This window comes from Sorghum bicolor, chromosome 2, assembly GCF_000003195.3.
Source record: "Sorghum bicolor cultivar BTx623 chromosome 2, Sorghum_bicolor_NCBIv3, whole genome shotgun sequence".
NCBI lineage: Eukaryota > Viridiplantae > Streptophyta > Magnoliopsida > Poales > Poaceae > Sorghum > Sorghum bicolor.
Genome location: NC_012871.2, coordinates 52,992,083 through 53,010,666, shown reverse-complemented (window position 1 = coordinate 53,010,666; position 18,584 = coordinate 52,992,083). Strand labels below are relative to the sequence as shown.

Sequence of the window (18,584 nt, the reverse complement as noted above, 5' to 3'; positions counted from 1 at the left end):
GGAATTAAAGAGGATGAAATATTGCAAGTGGCATAATGCAACCTCTCATGACACTAACGAATGCAAGGTGTTCGGACAGCAACTGCAATCGGCTATAGAATCTGGGAGAATCAAATTTGACAGCTCCAAGGCCCAGAAGCCGATGAAGATTGACCAACATCCTTTCCCAACGAACATGTTGGATGCTAAGGGAAAAGCCAAGGTCTTAACTTCAGAAGCAGCCGAAAGAAGTGCATCGGTGGATCCTCAGCATCAAGTCACTACTGCTGATGCGAGAGGAAGAGGCTTGGTCCAGGAAGGAACCAGCTCAGGAAGGCCTCCCCGATCTGGGATTGTAATAACTCACAGAAGGCCTCGGGAAACTTGGCAGCAACGAGAAGATCGGTACCGGCACCAGCAAGAAGATTATCGTCGGGAAGAAGAAAGACGCCGACAGGAGTGGAATCGGCATAGGGATCACTGGAATTGTCCGTTCTTCATCCATTGTTGGGAAGAGAATATCAAGCTTCCTACTGTCAGAGATTGCCCTGAGTGCAACGGTTATGATTGGTACGACAGGCCCGATCGGCGCTATCACGATGATAATCGGCGATCTAATGGGCCGATCAGAGGAAGAGCGTCGGTTCACGATCGGCTGGGGGGCAGGCTCAGCATGCACGATAGGCTTGGTGATCGTGTCCAATATTTTCCCAGGAACCAGGAAGAGCTCGAGGAGATGGCTAATGCACGAGTTCCCGACGAATTCATATTTTGCAGGGATGCCAATATGCATCGGATGGAGTTAAGGGAAAATCATCGCCCAGCAGCGAGGCAGAAGCCGCTTCCTCCATGGTGTCCAGAGGGGTTGACCAAGACACAGAAAAGGAGGTTGCAGCGCGAAAGGCGAGAAGGGCTAAGCAAGGGCGAGAACTCTGGTCAGTCTGGAAATCAGCAACAATCAGATCCCAAGGAGGAAGGTCCATCGGCAGATGTCAACATGGTCTTTATGTTGCCGATGGAGTTCCTCGCACCATCCAGTGATGATGAGTTGGAACTTCCCGACCAAATAGCTCAATTGGCTCTGGATCCGATGACAGCTATCTTCGAGAAACCTGTCGATGACGAAAGACAACATCTTAAGGCTCTGTTTGTCAAAGGAAGGATTGATGGGCAGCCGATGACCAAGATTCTAGTTGATGGTGGGGCTGCTATCAACATCATGCCGTATACAGTATATCGGAAGCTTGGGAGAGGGGATCAGGATTTGACCAAGACCGATATGATGCTTAAAGACTTTGAAGGGAACGTGTCTCCGGTCAAAGGGGCAATATGTGTAGAGTTGACCATCAGCAGCAAAACCTTGCCAACAACCTTCTTTGTGATCAGTGGGAAGGGTGCTTACAACTTGCTATTAGGAAGAGATTGGATTCATGCTAATTGTTGCATCCCGTCTACAATGCACCAATGCTTGGTTCAGTGGGTAGGTGACAAAATTGAGATTGTCCCGGGAGATTCTTCTTATGTCATTGCGTCGGCAGAAGCGGACACCTATGAGAGGACTAGGTGTATTTCAGGAGAAGTTTGGGAGAAGGATTTTCTCAAGGTTGCCGATTACGAAATTCCACCGATCCAAGCAGTCGGTTCTGACGAAGGTTTTTAATGGATAGGTTTGCAGATGATGGAAAGTTAGGCCAGGGATTCACATCGGCCGATGATCTAGTAGAAGTAGATATAGGTAGTGGTGATAAGCCTAGACCCACTTTTATTAGTGCTAAGTTAGATTCTGAGTGTAAGCAACAGTTAACTGATTTGTTAAAGGAATATAAAGATTGCTTTGCTTGGGATTATACTGAGATGCCTGGTTTGGACCGATCAATTGTTGAACATCGGTTGCCTATCAAGTCTGGATTTCGGCAACATCAACAGCCAGCTCGCTGATGTAATCCTAACATCCTCCCTGATATTAAGGCCGAAATCACCAAACTTATTGAAGCTAAGTTTATTCGGCAGTGTCGGTATGCCGAATGGATTTCCAATGTTGTTCCGGTCTACAAGAAGAACGGGAAGCTTCAGGTATGCATTGATTTCAGGAATCTCAATAAAGCTACGCCGATGGATGGATACCCAATGCCTGTTGCCGATCTGCTAGTTGACGCCGCGGCTGGGCATCGGATCATTAGCTTTATGGATGGCAATGCAGGATACAATCAGATATTCATGGCAGAAGAGGATATTCCAAAGACTGCATTTAGATGTCCTGGTCATGTCGGATTGTTTGAATGGATAGTCATGACCTTTGGCCTAAAGAATGCTAGTGCTACATATCAAAGGGCCATGAATTTTATATTTCATGAGCTCATCGGCAAACTGGTAGAGATTTATATTGATGATGTGGTGGTCAAGTCTGGGGACTTCGCGAAGCATCTTGCCGGTCTACGAAAGGTATTGGAGTGCACAAGGAAGCATGGATTGAAGATGAATCCCAATAAGTGTGCATTTGGTGTATCGGCAGGGCAATTTCTTGGTTTCATGGTGCACCAGAGGGGAATTGAAATCAGTCGAAGATCTATTGATGCCATCAATAAGATAGTAGCCCCTACCAACAAAACCGAGCTCCAATCCTTGATCGGCAAGGTAAATTTTATCAGAAGGTTCATTTCTAACTTGTCTGGTAAAATTCGTGCTTTCAGCCCTCTTCTTAAGTTAAAGGCCGATCAAGAGTTTGTTTGGGGGGAGGAACAACAGTTGGCTCTAGATGAAATCAAAAAGTATTTAATAAATCCTCCAGTTTTGATTCCACCTCAGCAAGGGAAGCCCTTCAGATTGTATTTGTCTACCGATGGGATGGTCATCGGTTCGGCTTTAATTCAAGAGTTTGAAGGGAAGGAGCGTGTAATTTATTACTTAAGCAGGAGGTTGATTGATGCTGAGACCAGGTATTCGGCTATCGAGAAATTGTGCTTGTGTTTATATTTCTCTTGTATCAAGTTAAGGCACTACTTGTTATCGGCCGAATGCACTGTTATTTGCAAGGATGATGTGGTCCGGTATATGTTATCCATGCCGATTATGAGTGGCAGGATCGGTAAATGGATTTTGGCGCTGTCGGAATTCGATTTGCGTTATGAATCGGCTAAGGCAGTTAAAGGGCAGATTATGGCCGATTTCGTAACTCAGCATTGCGGCACAGTGGAAGCTTTGGAAATTGTGCCTTGGACACTCTTCTTTGATGGATCCACATGTGACAGGGGGGTAGGAATCGGCATAGTGTTAGTTTCCCCTCGAGGGAGGAAGTATGAATTTTCCTTGCCGATTGCCGCTACGTCGACAAATAATCAAGCTGAGTATCAAGCCTTGATAAGAGGGTTGGAGTTATTGAGAGAAATTCGTGCTGATGCCGTTGAAGTTTTCGGGGATTCTATGTTGGTTATAAATCAATTGGCTGGGAAACTTATTACGAGCGGAGCATGCAATTATTGAAAGAATTTAAGGATTTCCGATTAGAGTATGTTCCTCGAATGCATAATGAAGAGGCCAATCGGTTGGCTCAGCATGCCTCGGGATATCAGCCTATGATTGATACAATATCGGCAATTGGTGTCGATGATTGGAGAAAAGAAATCATTGATTATTTGAAAGATCCATCCAAAAAAGTTGAGAGACGGGTTCGGTTTCAAGCCACCAAGTATGTGCTTCTCGAAGATGAATTGTACTACCGAACAATTGATGGTATTCTTCTTCGATGCTTGAGTGATGACGAAGCTAGAAGTTTGATGGGAGAAATCCATGAAGGGGTATGTGGAGCACATCAATCGGCTTTCAAGATGAAGTGGATGATTAGGAGGAATGGATATTTTTGGCCGACCATACTTGAGGATTGCTTTAAGTATTTCAAGGGATGTCAAGGTTGTCAAAAGTTTGGTAACATTCAAAGAGCACCCGCATCGGCTATGAATCCCATTATCAAGCCTTAGCCGTTCCGGGGATGGGCTATTGATCTAATCGACCAGATTTATCCACCATCTAGCAAAGGGCATAAGTTTATTCTGGTTGCCACTGATTATTTTACTAAGTGGGTTGAAGCTATTCCTTTGAAAAAGGTCACATCGGCCAATATGATTGATTTTGTGAAGGAGCACATTATTTACCGATTTGGGATTCCTCAGACAATTACTACTGATCAAGGCACTATGTTCACATCGGGGGAGTTTGATGAATTCGCAATCGGTATGGGGATTAAAGTGTTGAATTCTTCTCCTTACTATGCTCAGGCTAATGGGCAGGCCGAGGCGTCTAACAAAGGAATCATTAAGCTTATCAAGCGAAAGATTGAAGAAAATCCTAGAAGGTGGCACACGTTGTTGAACGAGGCCTTGTGGTCCTATCGGATGGCCTGTCATGGGTCAACTAAAGTTGCACCTTATCAGCTGGTGTATGGACATGATGCAGTATTGCCTTAGGAAGTTAAGACTGGATCTAGGCGGTTATCTTTTCAAGATCAATTGACTGCCGATGACTATGCCACTTTAATGACAGACGAGTTGGATGATCTAGCAGGGCATCGGCTGAGGGCTTTGATGAGTATAGAGGAGAATAAGAAAAGGGTTGCCAGATGGTACGATAAGAGGGTAAAGGCTAAGGAATTTGCCGATGGAGACTTGGTATGGAAATTAATCTTACCGATTGGGACTAAAAGTTCAAAGTTTGGAAAATGGTCTCCTAATTGGGAGGGTCCTTACCGGATAAGTCGATCGGCTCCTGGTAATGCCTATATCCTTGAAACCCTTGAAGGAGTTGAGTTTCCCAGAGCATTAAATGGTAAATACTTAAAGAAGTACTACCCCAGTATATGGGTCGATGCATAAAGATTTAAGTGCCGATAACACTCCTATCGGCTGGATTAAAATGTATCTGGGGCCGGACTTAGTGTTTCAAAAGTTGCCGATAACAATCTTATCGGCTAGATTGAGACAGCGAGGAAACTGGAAGTGCAGAGGAGTAAAGATGTGTCGCCAATGGGAGCTTCATGCGTTCAGCAGCGCCTGGATTGCCGATATGGCGCGCAGCCGGATTTGGTTGGCTGCCTCTATCTCCTTGATATCGTCATCGGCGGAGCCTTCTATCGGCTTCAGCTTCTTCTTCAACTGTAGTGCCTTGCGTCCATGAATGTTTCGTTCTTGCTCAAGGAGCTTGATGGTCTCTGGCAGTTGGCTCTCTTCTTGTTGGGCTTGGGATAAGGCGTCTTCCACTTGCTTGAGCTCTGCCAGTAGGGTTTCTCTTTTTGCCGATAGGTCAGAAATCTTCTGCTTCAGCGCGTCTCCTGAAGATCTCAAGGTGCCGATGTTCTTGTGCTTCTCATCGGTCAGGAGCTTCTCTTTCATCATTTCTTCAGAAAGCTGGGTCTGAGTAGCTCTGTCGGCAAGGCGCTGAGAAGCCCTCTGGTACTGCAGCTGACGACTCTCCAGATGTGCAGCTTGAAAAAGGACTTCTTCGACATCGGCCGGAATCTGGCCTCTGAGAGTCCTGAACAGAACCTTGGCTGGGTCAGAGTCATCGACCAGCTGTGCCGTATCCTGATGAAGGAGAGCCGATAGTTCTTCCAACTTGGTTCTGATCTCTGCCGATGCGATCCCAACTGCCCGGGAGGAGCTCGCTTCCTCGCCTTCATCATCGGAGATATCAATAGCAAAGGAGAATAGGCTGTCAGGAGAGTCCTGCTCCTGAAAAGGAAAAATAAAGTGAGTCATTCCATGATCAAGATGTCGGTAGAAGTATTGATAAGAGCTGGATAACTTACTTGCTTCAAGGCAATCTCTTGCCTTTGACTGGAAGATGTTGATGGAGCCGCGGGCTGATCTGTCAGAGATGCCGATGGAGCTACAGATTGGTCGGCTAGGTTTGCCGATGGAACGACGTCAGCTGAAAATTAATAAAAGTCATTATGAGATGAAAAGATGGGTTCATCGGTATTAACTTTGTAAATATGTTACCTTGAGGAAGGACGGTACTTGTCTGAACGGAGGAAACCACCGATGCTATAATGGAACCTGCTGGATCGGTGGTTGGTTCGTGAACATCAGCCGATGTGTCTTCTGGCTGAGGTACTTCTTGTTGGGGTTCTTCCAGTTGAGTTTCTTCTACCTGTGGTGCTTCTTGCGTTGGAGGGGGAGATGGTGCTTGCTGAGTCTCTGCGTCTAGAGAAGAAGGGGAAGATTCCACCGGAATGGGAGATACCGGAGGAGGAGGAGGAGGAGTTGCCACTTTCTGGCGCTTTGTTTCTGCCCTGGTACTCTTGACACCCTTTCTCTTCTGCTGGCTGGACTGGGGGGCATCGGCACCTTGGCTCTTGGTTTTTGCCGATGCACTGGTTTGCTGTAACAACAAAGAGGAATTTGTGAATACAATTGTAGCCGATGTAAAGGTAAGATCGGTATAAACGAAGAGGTTTAACAACTACCTTAAAAGCCTGTGCTAGAGTGGAAGCAGCTACCGATGGTGGAGTCTGGGTCTTCCTGGTGGTGACCTTCCTCAGGCGTATACCTCGATGCACGATGGCAGCCAGGGTAGGGGCGTTGTGGCCGATTGAAGAGATTGGGCCTGGTGCAAATAGATCAATCGGCTTGCCACTTTTGCTGACCGATGGAGGAGTATCATCAACCTGTAGAAAAGTACAGAAGTAAATTGCCGATAGAAACAGAATTGAAAGAATTGAAACATCGGTTTGAAAACACTTACGGTATCATTGGGAACTTCGTATTCAGGGTCAATCATGTCGCGGTACGTGAGGGCCGATTTGTAGAACAGATGCTCCTTCCATTCTACCCACCACTGCTTGTATGCTTGAGTTATGAAGGCGGCTGGAACCCACTCAGACAAATCTACGTCTGTATCGGCACTCGATGGCAGTTGGGCTACTTGGATCCATTCAAGGAGACTGTTGATGGTTTCCCTGGGCTTTATCACATCGGCGTAGCAGAGTGCGATCGGCAGCTGGCCGAAAGCTAACTGACGGGCTAGTGCCGATGGATTGTAAAATTCATAAGTCTGGGGGGAGGTTTTCCCACTACCAAAGAAATTCACTGGTATGGCTCTGGGAGTCACCATTGCCATCATCACTTCATTATCCCGGTCAAGAGCTTCATCAAATGGGTTGAAAACCAGGGGAAGCATACTGTCTAGGTCATCATAGGCCAACCATGCTCGCTCATCTCTGGCCAAGCCCTCATACAGAGTTTGGAAGAATCGGCTGACCTGATCTGGATTACCTCCTGAACCAGGCAGAACTATGACAGCTTCGCCGAAGTTTAAGGGAGCACGTGTTGCCGATTCCTCTTCACCCAACACATAATTTTCAGTTATGTCCCTTGGGAAACGCTGAGTGAATAGGTTAAATTCCAGGCGCTTGTGCAGATGCAGATTGAGCCACATATTGATAAACCACCAGGGGCCTCCCAAGTTGTCGATAGACTGTCCAAGCAAGAGCTTCTTAGTTACTTGGTGGAGGAGGTGATAGGCCGCTCCAAGCAGGTATCAGCCGAGAGGAAATCGGCCACCATTGGCTAGATTTTCCGCTGCTGCTAGATGAACGGAAGTTGGTCCTGCCGATCGACCACAGAACACGAATTTGTCTAGCCACATGTTCAGAAAGCAGGTCTGCTCCTTTATGTCAACATGGCCTGTTTTGCGGTATTTTTGGATATACCCTACCAGCCGCCGATGGAGCGGGTTTCTACCTTAGCACTGGGTTTGGTATCAAAAAAGTGAGTGCTATCGGCAGAAGAAATATCTAACCTGGTGAGCATAGCCACATCGGCAAGAGTGGGGGAGACAGGGCCATGGCCAAAGACAAAGGCGTTGAGCGTATCTGACCAGAAGTATGATGCAGCTATCAGCAGTGATTCGTTCCTATGCATATCGGCAATGGACAACCTAATGCATTGGGCTAGATTTCTTTCACCCCATTGGACTTCATTCGAGTTGCTGACCCTCAAAAACCAATCTGTCCACCCCACGGTAGGGCTAGGCCAGGAACGAAAAGTATCCTTCCACAGATCCAAAGAAAAGTTCTCTGCTCTAAAGGGGATTCTGTTGGTTTCTGCGTTTATGAAGTTGGTTGGATCTGGATCCCCTAGCGGGCCAAGGCATTGGAGATGTGGTCGATCAGTGGGGATGACGATTTTGTTGGCCGATTCCTAATGGTTTTTGAGATATATAAAAAAACAGAAAAGAAGGGGGAAAAGTATTCAGTACGGCGGATTGCAGATGAACAAGGGTACGGGAAAAAGTACAAGAGATGGTGCAAAGGACTGACCTCGGGGATGATGAAGTTGACGGCCATTTTGCCACGGAGGAGAAGCTTGAGAGTTTTGGAGTTGGTGAAGAAGGAGCCTCGTCGGAGATCTTGGAGCTTTAGGAATAGCGCCGCCGCCGGAAAGGTGAGGTTGGAGTTGTAGAATGATGTGATGGAGAAGGAGTACCCGAGAAGGAACTACTTATAAGACAAAACGGGCAGGGGCAAATCTGACTTATCTCTTTGTCGCATCCAAGAAATCCGAGGGTGCTCAGGTAGATATGGTAACTTTTTGCACGGTAATCAAGGGATTGTGCAGGAGATTTGACAGGAAGCGGTCATTATTCAGAGATATTTCATTGTTCGAGATCTCCTGGTTGGTCCATCGGCGGTGTCTTGTAACGGTCATATTGTGGATGGGCAAATAAAATGGAGATAGCCGTTTGGGAAGATAATGTACGAGCATCCTGGTCAGTCCATCGGCAAATCTTTGCAACGGTAATATTGCCGATGTGCGACCGAAAAGGAAATGTCCGTTTGGGAAGTTGAGGATTTCAAGGGATTTACAAGAGAACAGGGTCAGAGTTTGTTCAGATTGAGGTTGTCGGTTACCAGGTTAGGAGCATTAATTGCGGGAAAAGGCATCATTACTGCAGAGAATTTCGGAGCATTAACGATTTCATACTCCGAAATTGGGGGGCATGTGTTGACACCGTTTTTGGGCACGTGTCCATGTTTGGTAGAGTACAGGCCGACAGGATAGGATGACGGTGTTTTGTCTACAGGATGAATTGCCGGTGAGAGTGGTTGCCGATGAAGGAGAGATTGAACGTGACTAAGTCTGTAGATGGTGATGTGTCTGTGCCGATGGCTACGACAAGGAAGTCTGCCGATGACTATGACAAGGGAGTCTGGTAATGATACGGAGGGAGAGTCCGGGAGTTGCCGATCGGTTTGTGGAGATGTTCCAGCTTGTCACGGGGGAATAGCTTTATGTTTTCTTTAGTTATTTAAATCGTTTTGTATACGGATTCTATGTAATTTGGAATTCGAATTCTAGTCGTGTCTGGTTGTAGCTCTTTTGAGCAGGGTATAAATATAGACCCTAGGGCCTTGTAATGAGACATCTATCAATCAATCAAACACACGTTTTTACTCATATTTCAGCATCTACTTTTTCGACGACTTCGTCATACTTTTTCCTTTTCATTACGAGTTCTTAGGAATTCGTCGACTTAAGCTCGGCGTGTTCTCAAGTTCCGCGTGAGTACCTCTTAGCCGTGACATCTGGGCGCATCGCTGTTGTCAGGACTAAAGTATTCGAGTTACCACCTTTGCCGATAGTAAGGTCAAATCGGCTGGCACGCCTTAACGTTTGAATCGGGTATTAGCCCTTTGTGTTTGCAGACCAGCTTTTGCACCAACAATTGTAGATGTTAATGTGTATTTTCTATAAGTTTAACTTAGACAAGAAATAAATAAAACAACCCACATTTTAGAACTGAAGGGAATGATGAAATGTGTTTGTAGTAGAAATATATATATCATCAATGGAGCTATATGGATAGCCACCGCATGATATGTGAGACATCACTTTAGTGGATTTTTGCAGTACTCCTTTCAATTGACCTTTCCCACGACAGCATTTTAGTAGATAGCCTATTTACTTGTCTTATGAAACGTACTTTTTCTGTCAGCCAACAATATTTTTCTTTCACAATAAATCAACCAACATTAATTTTAACTAAAACTTTTCAAACCAGCGGACAAGCTACGAAACTAAAATGTGACACCGGTGGGACTGATGCTCCTTGAAAACTTCCAACGGAAGGACAGTAGGAAAAAAATTAAAAAGGAGGCAGTAGAAACAACAAAAAGCAGAAGTGCAGGACAGTAGAAAAAACAAAAAAAAAAAGGAAAAAGTGAAACTTAATCGCTCCTCGGAACTTCCAACGGAAAGACTGTAACTTAATCACTCCTCTAAAACTTCCAACGGAAGGACTGTAGCAAAAACCCAAAAAAATAAAAAAGGAGCCAGTAGAAAAAACAAAAAGCAGAAGGACAGTAGAAAAACACAAAAAAATAAAAAAGGAGCCAGTACAAAAAATAAAAAGCAGAAGGACAGTAAAAGAAAAAAAAACTCCGACCTGCCGGATTCGAACCAGCGACCTAAGGATTTAATCTGCATATCAACTACAGTCCTCCGCTCTACCAACTGAGCTAAAGTCGGGGGATGATGCATTGTTAATTAGTCACTAATTATTCACTAACTAGTTAGCTTGGTTCTCAAGTGAATGATAAGTTAGTCTTTTGTCAAACTTTTATTTGATCATAAATTTTTCTGGGTCCCTTGTATTTCACAACTGAGGGAGAGAATATAAAACAAATTCAATATGGTGATCATGAGATTATGAAACTATATTTTTAATAACCGGATAATAAGGTTCCTACTTCAACCTCTTCCAATACTATAGCCATGGCCCCCGTCACCACAAACACTAACACCATTGTCACAGTTTGGTTCATGCCACGTTGTCATGAGCCAAACAAGCCCTAAAACACACAATGAGACCTAAATAGTCATTTAACCTGCACCATGGCCCGTTATGGGTATTGAACCAAATAAACCCTAAAAACACATCAAAAGAAATTTTGATATCATTGACCAATTCGCTTGGGGCGTGTAGCGTGCTTTTACATGAATGGTGGACGGATCCAGGACAGTGCCAGCATTCATCAACGTTCCAGGTCGACCGTGAAGGCGCTAATCAAGGCCGCTGAGGCATGCATAGAGAGGGGAATCCGTGGTTGCCCATGGCCATGTTGAGATGGTGGACGTGAGGCAGCAACGCTAAAGAGTCAATGAAGCCTCAAAAGTCAGCATCCCTTCACAGGCAATTCGTTTCGTCCGCTGAATTGGCATGTAAAATTATTGCACCTGACCTTTTAAAAAAACCATTGCACGTTGCTTTACGGCTCATCCAAACAATCATTTAGACGGTCTAAGTATTGCAAGAGTCCAAGATCTGTATTTTACATTATCGTTAGTGTTAGTGGCTCTGCAAAGAGTAGAATAAAGTCATAATAGCATATAATAGGGTTCTCTTTATATGGTAAGGATCCAGAGTTTGAAATTTGTATCAAAGTACAATACCGCTTGCTATGGCTGAAAGTATTATTTGTTGTAAGAGAAAAACATTGTTGAATGACTGGTAGATTTGATAGATAATCTGAAGCGAACGGACTCATGGATCCTCAACCCCCTCTCTCTCTCCTCTCTGTGTTGCAAGTCTACACATTTGATGGTCAGATTTTTCTTCCTTTCTACAAAAATTCTAGAATTCCTCTTATTTTTTGTGGAGATTAACTTTGGTGATTCAAAAGGAGTCTCCAATTAATAATAATTGTAAGGTTATAAATTAGTTTCATAATAAGTTATGTTTAGTACTTTCTTATGTGTTAATTAATTCTTCCAATAATAATAATTATAAATACATCTAGAATTTTCCTTTTTAAACGTTTTACATTTGACTGCCATTATTTAAATTTCTATACACATTCATAACACAAGATTGGCTATTAGATTAATGAAAAGTTAACTTTGAATGACCCTTTGTATTTAAGACCATATATTTGTACAGAAATTGCTGCCAAAGGGTCATATTGTAGTCGCTAGTAGAGTTATATTTGTGATATGAGGAAGTAGTGGTTAATAATCTTTTTATCAATAACTATATATTATGCAAAAGTTGAAATGCTACTATTAATTAATATATAGATACTAAAATGCGAGATGAAGAATAATTCTTACAATAGCTGGACATCTTCTATAGCATTTGGGACCAGACACCAGACCATGCCACTAAGCCATGAAAACATTGTTTAAAAGCTAGCTTGCATATAAGGCTTGAAACGAATTGTTCATAAGATCTCTAAACTCGCATTACATCAAAATCTGACATTCTGATTTGGCACTGGTGGTCAAACCTAAACGATTTGGTTTTATGTACAATCTGACATTCTGATTCTTCCTTTGTCCAACCTTTTGTTGTTCTACTCTGTCAAAAGCAAACCTCATTGTTAGGTAATACTTGCTTCAGTGGACCACTTAACATGCAGCATCTTCTCAATGGCAATTAGACTTATGTTGGGGGAAAGAATCGGTTGAGGTTGAAAGGCAGAGTGTAGAACTCTTCATTCCTGCTGTCGCCACGGAATGTCCTGAAACGCGCCCACCATGGCATTCCTCGGTCCCTAGCTGCATCTCTTACATCAAGTGTGTTGTCAAGGAGTACTGCTACAAACAGGGCGACAGTGGGCGGTGATGAGAAGATAGTGTTGATGTAGTCATTGAACTGCAACAAACAAAGAAATGCACAAATATTCAAACTCAGCTTTTAATCTATATCATGTTAGATTTTTTTTTCTTCTTGCTGGGAGCTAAGTTTAAGTTGGAATTTCGAATTTGCAGTATATTGAAAGAAAAAAAAAACAAACCCATCCAGCTTTCGTGTGCGCTGGGCCTTGTTGAGAACTTGTGGAATACCGAGAGAAGTACTCTGGTATAGATAAACCCAGGAAGAGTGAGACACCGATGATGAAGAGACTGCGCATTGAGTTCATGTTGGTGAACTGCATAAAGGAGAGCCCCACAGCAGCTGAACACATGACCGTATCTGTTAGCTCTACACTTCAAAGTATAACAAATTGCTAGAAAAGGGTATTTTCACTTTGTCTACTTTGCTGCTTAGTGCTTACCAACAATTCCAAACATGACACAGTAAATGGCAGCAAATATTGTGAAAGGAATTGAGGCAAAAAGCGCTCCAAATTTTCCTGCAATCATGATAATTTTAGAATTCGTTTAAAAAAGAAAGAACTTGTATAGAATTCTGAAAAACTAATGATGCAACTTACGAGCTGTTTGGTTCTACAGCAGGTATCGCAAACGGAAATAATTTAAGCCTATGAATGTTACCGGCCGCAAATACAAATGAACTAATTTTGATTACATTTGTGTTACTGTGCATGTTACCAAACAGCACCTTAATGTCACTTGCTAGGGACAAATGTTACCTAGAATGGAGAAGAAGATCATGAAACCAGCAGAAATTTGTATCACTCTTCTGCTACCAACCCTTGTTGACCCTAGGAGACCAACGTTCTCACTGTGTTTCAGGCAGAGATTCAGCATGCCCTTAGACAGTATCAGCATGAAGATTTATGTATCAGCAATTCAGCATGAAGATGCACTTACACAGAAACAGTAGAACCAGTCCCAGTGCCAAACAGGCCATCTAGTAGGGTGCCAATGCCCTGGATGTATCACATATTTGAGAAGAAAAAGGAGAGAACATGTTTAACTTGCTTTAACAGAGTACATGCAATTTTTTTAATTTCTCTTCAGCAAAACGTTGGTTATTCAATATATGTACATCTGCAATAAAGTATCAGAAAACTTTCTAGCCAACATCCATGAACTGCAATAAAGCTAGGATAACATCACTAACCTGCCACCCAATGCCTCTGCTCAGGACATATGCTGGTGGGGGTGTCGCACTAGCCAATCGTGCAGCAGCTTTGAATGCTCCCGTGGTCTGCAACCCTCAAATATTGTCCACTGAATTAGATGTATTGAAAAAAAAATCCAAAATAATGAAAACCAACAAATTTCTACAAGGTATGATACATAAACCTCTTCAAAACTTTCTATGTTTATTTTTAGTAAGTATGTTATGGTACCTCTATTAAAGAAACCATCACCGCAGCCATCATACCGAATGCATGGTCTGCACTGAATGTTGGTGCACCCCATTGTAAAGGGTATGGAATGCTTATCCTAAGAGAATGGAAAGTTACATGAAAATGTAGAACGTGGATGTTAAAATTAGTCAATGTGGCATAGGGAAGTCTCCAAACCATTGTGATGAAGATATGAGATTGGCACGGTCTGTCCGACAGTTGATCTGGGTGACAAGTGCTGTGTGCTTGTATGCACCACTTGCTGTGAGGATGTGGGCATATACCCATACAAGAGCGATGCACATCAGCAGTGAGAACCTCTCCAAAACAGGAACATGATGAATATTCACGTGCTTGAGATACTGGGAAAGCGCAACAAAGAGGATAAGCATTGGAAGACTAATCTCCACGCATTTCCCAACCTGCAAATTTTGTTCTTGAATTAGCTTATAGGACTCAGTAGAGCATAACAATTTTTTTTTTGAAAGGTAGCATAACAACAGAACGCCAGCTCTTCGCTTTAAAGCACGTATAATAGAAGGATAATTAATGTAATTTTTCCAACTTCAACAAAATGCTGACACACAAATATCTTTCAGTTATAAGATAAGAGATCTTCAATTGTAGTGAAGCTTTTAGATCATCACCAATGTAAGGAAGAAAAAAGAGAGTTCCTAAACAATTAACAATGGAAAGAAAAGAAATAAGACTGTCCAAGTTTCTTGAGTATGAAACTGAAGGAATCAATGTGGATTGAACTATTTTATGCAAAATAAAAGTACGTCCATTAGAGCTTTTACCACTGGGAATCCTCTCTCGAAAAGGCCAAGCCCCACCAATGCAACCACGGGAACCATCCCAAGTGGGCTAAAGAACCTGCAACATGCACATCAAAATTTTATGTCCTTATTCCTGCCGTGGATCAGAAGGTAGCAGGCATTCCTATCACCTTTGTATATACGTACTTTTTTTCTACCTTTTAATATCATATTAGCATATTGTACTTTTTTTCTAAAGTAATCCCAACAATTCAAACGGACAGACACAAAAGTAGATGGATAGCCAAAGGGCCCAGACTAGTTTGTAAAGAATAAGCAGATAATGATCCACGTATTGACCATGTGGCCACTATAACAAGACTGTCAACATGTCATGCTAAAGTTGAAACATCTATACCAAAGGGCCCCTCAGCTGCAATATAGTAAGAATCTAAGTGAACCATTCGTACTTTCGGATATGTCAAGGAAATAATTTATAATTTGTGCACTTGGTATGGGTATTGATGCATAATTCCATCTTGCATCAACGAAGGCAAAAGGGAGAATTACATGTACCTAGAACATATTGCCCATAACTGGCTATATCCAAGAATTATTTGGATGCTTGAGGATACAATCAGTGAACCTTGTATGGCTCTCATAGTCTGCAGGAATCTCTGGAAACAAGACAAACGCGAAAAGATCATGGGATTTTTCATCACTACTAGTGCCGCGGTTCATGATATCAACCTGTCCAATCTTCCATGGCCGTTTGTTTTGTTTTATAGGGGTATAAAAACAAATGTTGGAGGATCATTGCATACTTACAGTATGGCCATCCGCTATCTGCGTGAATGAGGGATCACGGATTATGGAGAGGATCGGAACCACATACGCGTACGAACCTCCCATGATTGTGGGAAGACGAGTGCCAAATAGCGTCTGGAGCAGTGTCTTGATCCCGGTAACAAATAGCAGTGTTTGAACCACCTTGGCCTTGTCATCCTTTCAGTAATTAAAAAAAAAAAGGAGAGGAACAAAACAGATTTCTGTAGTCACAATGAATTCTTCTGTAGAACGAATGATACAACGGCATTTTTCTCTTCAGTTTCAAAAGTTGTAAATTTTACAAGGTAGGTGCTGCAAAAGTAGCATTTGTTCCTTTGATACGAACACTACTGAAAGACAAAATCTCGAAGCTTGAACATGAGGCAACAAAATCAAGAAACCAAACGAGTAAAGGTAAGGATGGTATTCTCACATCATTTCCACCCATAAGCGGAACCAGCAACGTGGGGATCATGACAGCAGTGCCCAGGGACAGTATGTAGTGTTGGAAGCCCAACGCAATCCCTTCGCCTGTAACACGCACACAGAGATGAAGAATCAGCAAGCTCCCTCTAGCTATACTATACAAATGAACACAGCAACGCTCCACCACCAGTTGAGTGTGTGTGTGTGTGTGTGTGTGGGACATGACATACATACCCCAGGAAGGATTGGAGTCGATGCAGTACTCGAAGCCCTGGAGCTGGTCCATGGGCTGATGATGCACCATGTCCTCAGGCTTCACCTCGGCCATTTCTGAATTTGTTAGAGCAAGTGCGTTTTATGTATTGGGAGTTGGGACTGAAACTCTGAATAACCGGCCGGAAGGGTCCACGATCTGAAGCTGATGGAGAAGCTGCTCAGTCATGGAGGTGAGAGCGAGAAAGGTTAATCAAGAGCAGCAGGCACCGTCATACTCATACCTTGAGAGCAATCTTGGCAGCAGAGCAAAGCGACCCTGAGAGCAGAGCAGAGCAGAGGCAAAGGAGAGAAGGATAGGGAGTAGCAACAGCCAACGTCGCTGCGAAACCCAAGCAGGGTCCAGGAGCAATGGGGGTAGATAAACGCGAATCCAGTCCAGCAAGGTAACGTTCTCCTCTGCGGCCGCTGGATGGGGAGACAAATGTCAGCGGGCGCAGCGGCGGCGGTCAGAGGTCGGCGAGGAAGACGACGACGAGGAGGATGGTGGCGACTGACTGCTAACAGTAAAGCGCAAGCGAACAAGGAAGCAAAGGGAGGGAGAAGATGCCGCTGACGATGAAGAAACCGCTGATCGATGCGGGGAGGATGTGTCGATCGAACAAAGGCCCCCAAAGCAAGCAGCAAAGGGAAAGAGAGGAAAAGCAATAAAGCGGCCAAAGCGGAAAAAGGATGGTGGAGAAAAGAGGCGAGGCGGCGGGAGCACCGTACTCGTAGCTAGCAGCAGCAGCAGGCCATCAGACTGTCTCCAACAATCGTCACCTAAAATACAAGACCCATTTGTTCTTTAGATAGCGCTACAGGTAAAAGGTTCCATACCTATTTTTAGTCTTCTCCAACAACAAGACCTAAAAGACAACACTCTCTGCAAATAGGTCTCGAGGAGAGAAGATACCCAAATTTGGGTTATGTCTCCCCTGATACCCAAAATGAGTTTTCTGTATTCTGTTGGAGGCTATAGGTATTGTGTTGAAAACCTATTTTGGGTTCAAAATGCATACGTTATTGGAGACAGCCCCTCACCGTGAAAAGGCGCGGCGGGACTGCGACTGGGACTGCCAGATATGAGTCATGAGTGGGCGCGCAACCGACTGTTAGCCCCTGGCCATGGGGCATGGCATGGCAGTGGCCCCTTTCCTTCAGATGCTGCTATGCTTTGCTCGTAATGCAGCCCCACTCATAAGATTAATTAATAAATAAGCGCCACTGACATGTAGGGATTACAGAAAAGCTCTGTGCTCACCATTAACGTACGTACGGTACGCATCTGCAGACTGCAGGCTGCACCCCGGACTGCAGTGTCTCTCGCTCCCTCTCGCTAGAGACTGCATGCAGGATTGGCCCGTTGGAATTTTTTTGTTTCTTTGCGGGCAAGAGGAATGAATGCTGCGCAGTAAGGCCTTGTTTAGTTTCAAAAAAAATTTTAAGATTTTTCAGATTTCTTATTACATCAAATTTTACGGTATATATATATGAAATATAAATAACTAATTATATAATTTATCTATAATTTAAGAGATAGATTTTTTGAACCTACTTAATATATTATTGGGCAATATTTATCAAATACAAACGAAAATCCTATAATAAAAAAATTTTAGAACTAAACATGGGCCTTGTTTAGTTTCCAAAAAAATTTACAAAATTTTTCAGATTCTCCGCCACATCGAATCTTTAGACATATGCATGGAGTATTAAATATAGATAAAAATAAAAACTAATTGCACAGTTTGATCGGAATTGATGAGACAAATCTTTTGAGCCTAGTTAGTCCATGATTAGATAATATTTGTCAAATACAAACGAAATTGTTGTTGATTTCTCAAAAATTTTTAAAACTAAACAAGGCCATGGCCTAAATGAGGGCGCATGACGGTTGACGGGACGGCTTGTCCTTGTTTTTATTCATCGCCTGACCGTATCTCCCAAGATTCTTGGCACTCAGGGCCCTGTCGCCTCGACCTCCCTGCGCTTGTCCGTGCAAATTCAGAGTTTTACCCTTGCTTGATTTGGGTAGTTACACAGTCTCTAAGAGCATCTCCAGCAGTTCTACCTAAATTAGACTATCTAAATATCTATTTAGGTAGCTACCAATTTTTATACTACCTATATTTCGCTTTCAACTCTAGCAAACTACCTAAAACACACTATCCAAACTAATCATAGCAGAGAATGACACGTGGGTCCCGTATGTCATACTCTCATTCTTCTCGCCATGGATGGAGGTGGAGGTGGCTGGAGGTGCGCCGGCGTAGGTCGCCACGCCTTCGGGGAGGGCCTCCGTGCCA

General features: G+C 43.5%; 1 protein-coding gene and 1 non-coding gene across 2 annotated transcripts; both read right to left on the bottom strand.

The window, feature by feature from the left end:
- TRNAY-GUA lies at positions 10,411 to 10,499 on the bottom strand. Its single transcript is given in 2 exon segments — positions 10,411 to 10,446; positions 10,463 to 10,499. It is a non-coding gene; the product is annotated as a tRNA-Tyr (tRNA).
- On the bottom strand, positions 12,017 to 16,975 carry LOC110433204 (nucleobase-ascorbate transporter 2-like). Its single transcript, XM_021455005.1, has 14 exons — positions 16,521 to 16,975; positions 16,258 to 16,441; positions 16,031 to 16,128; positions 15,598 to 15,774; positions 15,346 to 15,446; positions 14,812 to 14,887; positions 14,189 to 14,433; positions 14,012 to 14,108; positions 13,780 to 13,866; positions 13,527 to 13,585; positions 13,346 to 13,437; positions 13,028 to 13,105; positions 12,767 to 12,927; positions 12,017 to 12,624 (listed from the first exon to the last, which is right to left on the bottom strand). Exons 2-14 carry the CDS (start codon positions 16,349 to 16,351, stop codon positions 12,412 to 12,414), a joined length of 1,578 nt encoding a protein of 525 aa, XP_021310680.1. The 5' UTR covers positions 16,352 to 16,441; positions 16,521 to 16,975; the 3' UTR covers positions 12,017 to 12,411.

Bases quoted from the DNA above. Each gene is read 5' to 3' on its own strand.
- LOC110433204 (XM_021455005.1), bottom strand. From the start codon at position 16,351: ATGGCCGAGGTGAAGCCTGAGGACATGGTGCATCATCAGCCCATGGAC. The intron at 14,434-14,811 runs GTAAAAGCTCTA...CAAAATTTGCAG, and splicing joins TCGAGAGAGGATTCCCAGTG to GTTGGGAAATGCGTGGAGAT. The intron at 12,928-13,027 runs GTAAGCACTAAG...TCATGTGTTCAG, and splicing joins TGTCATGTTTGGAATTGTTG to CTGCTGTGGGGCTCTCCTTT.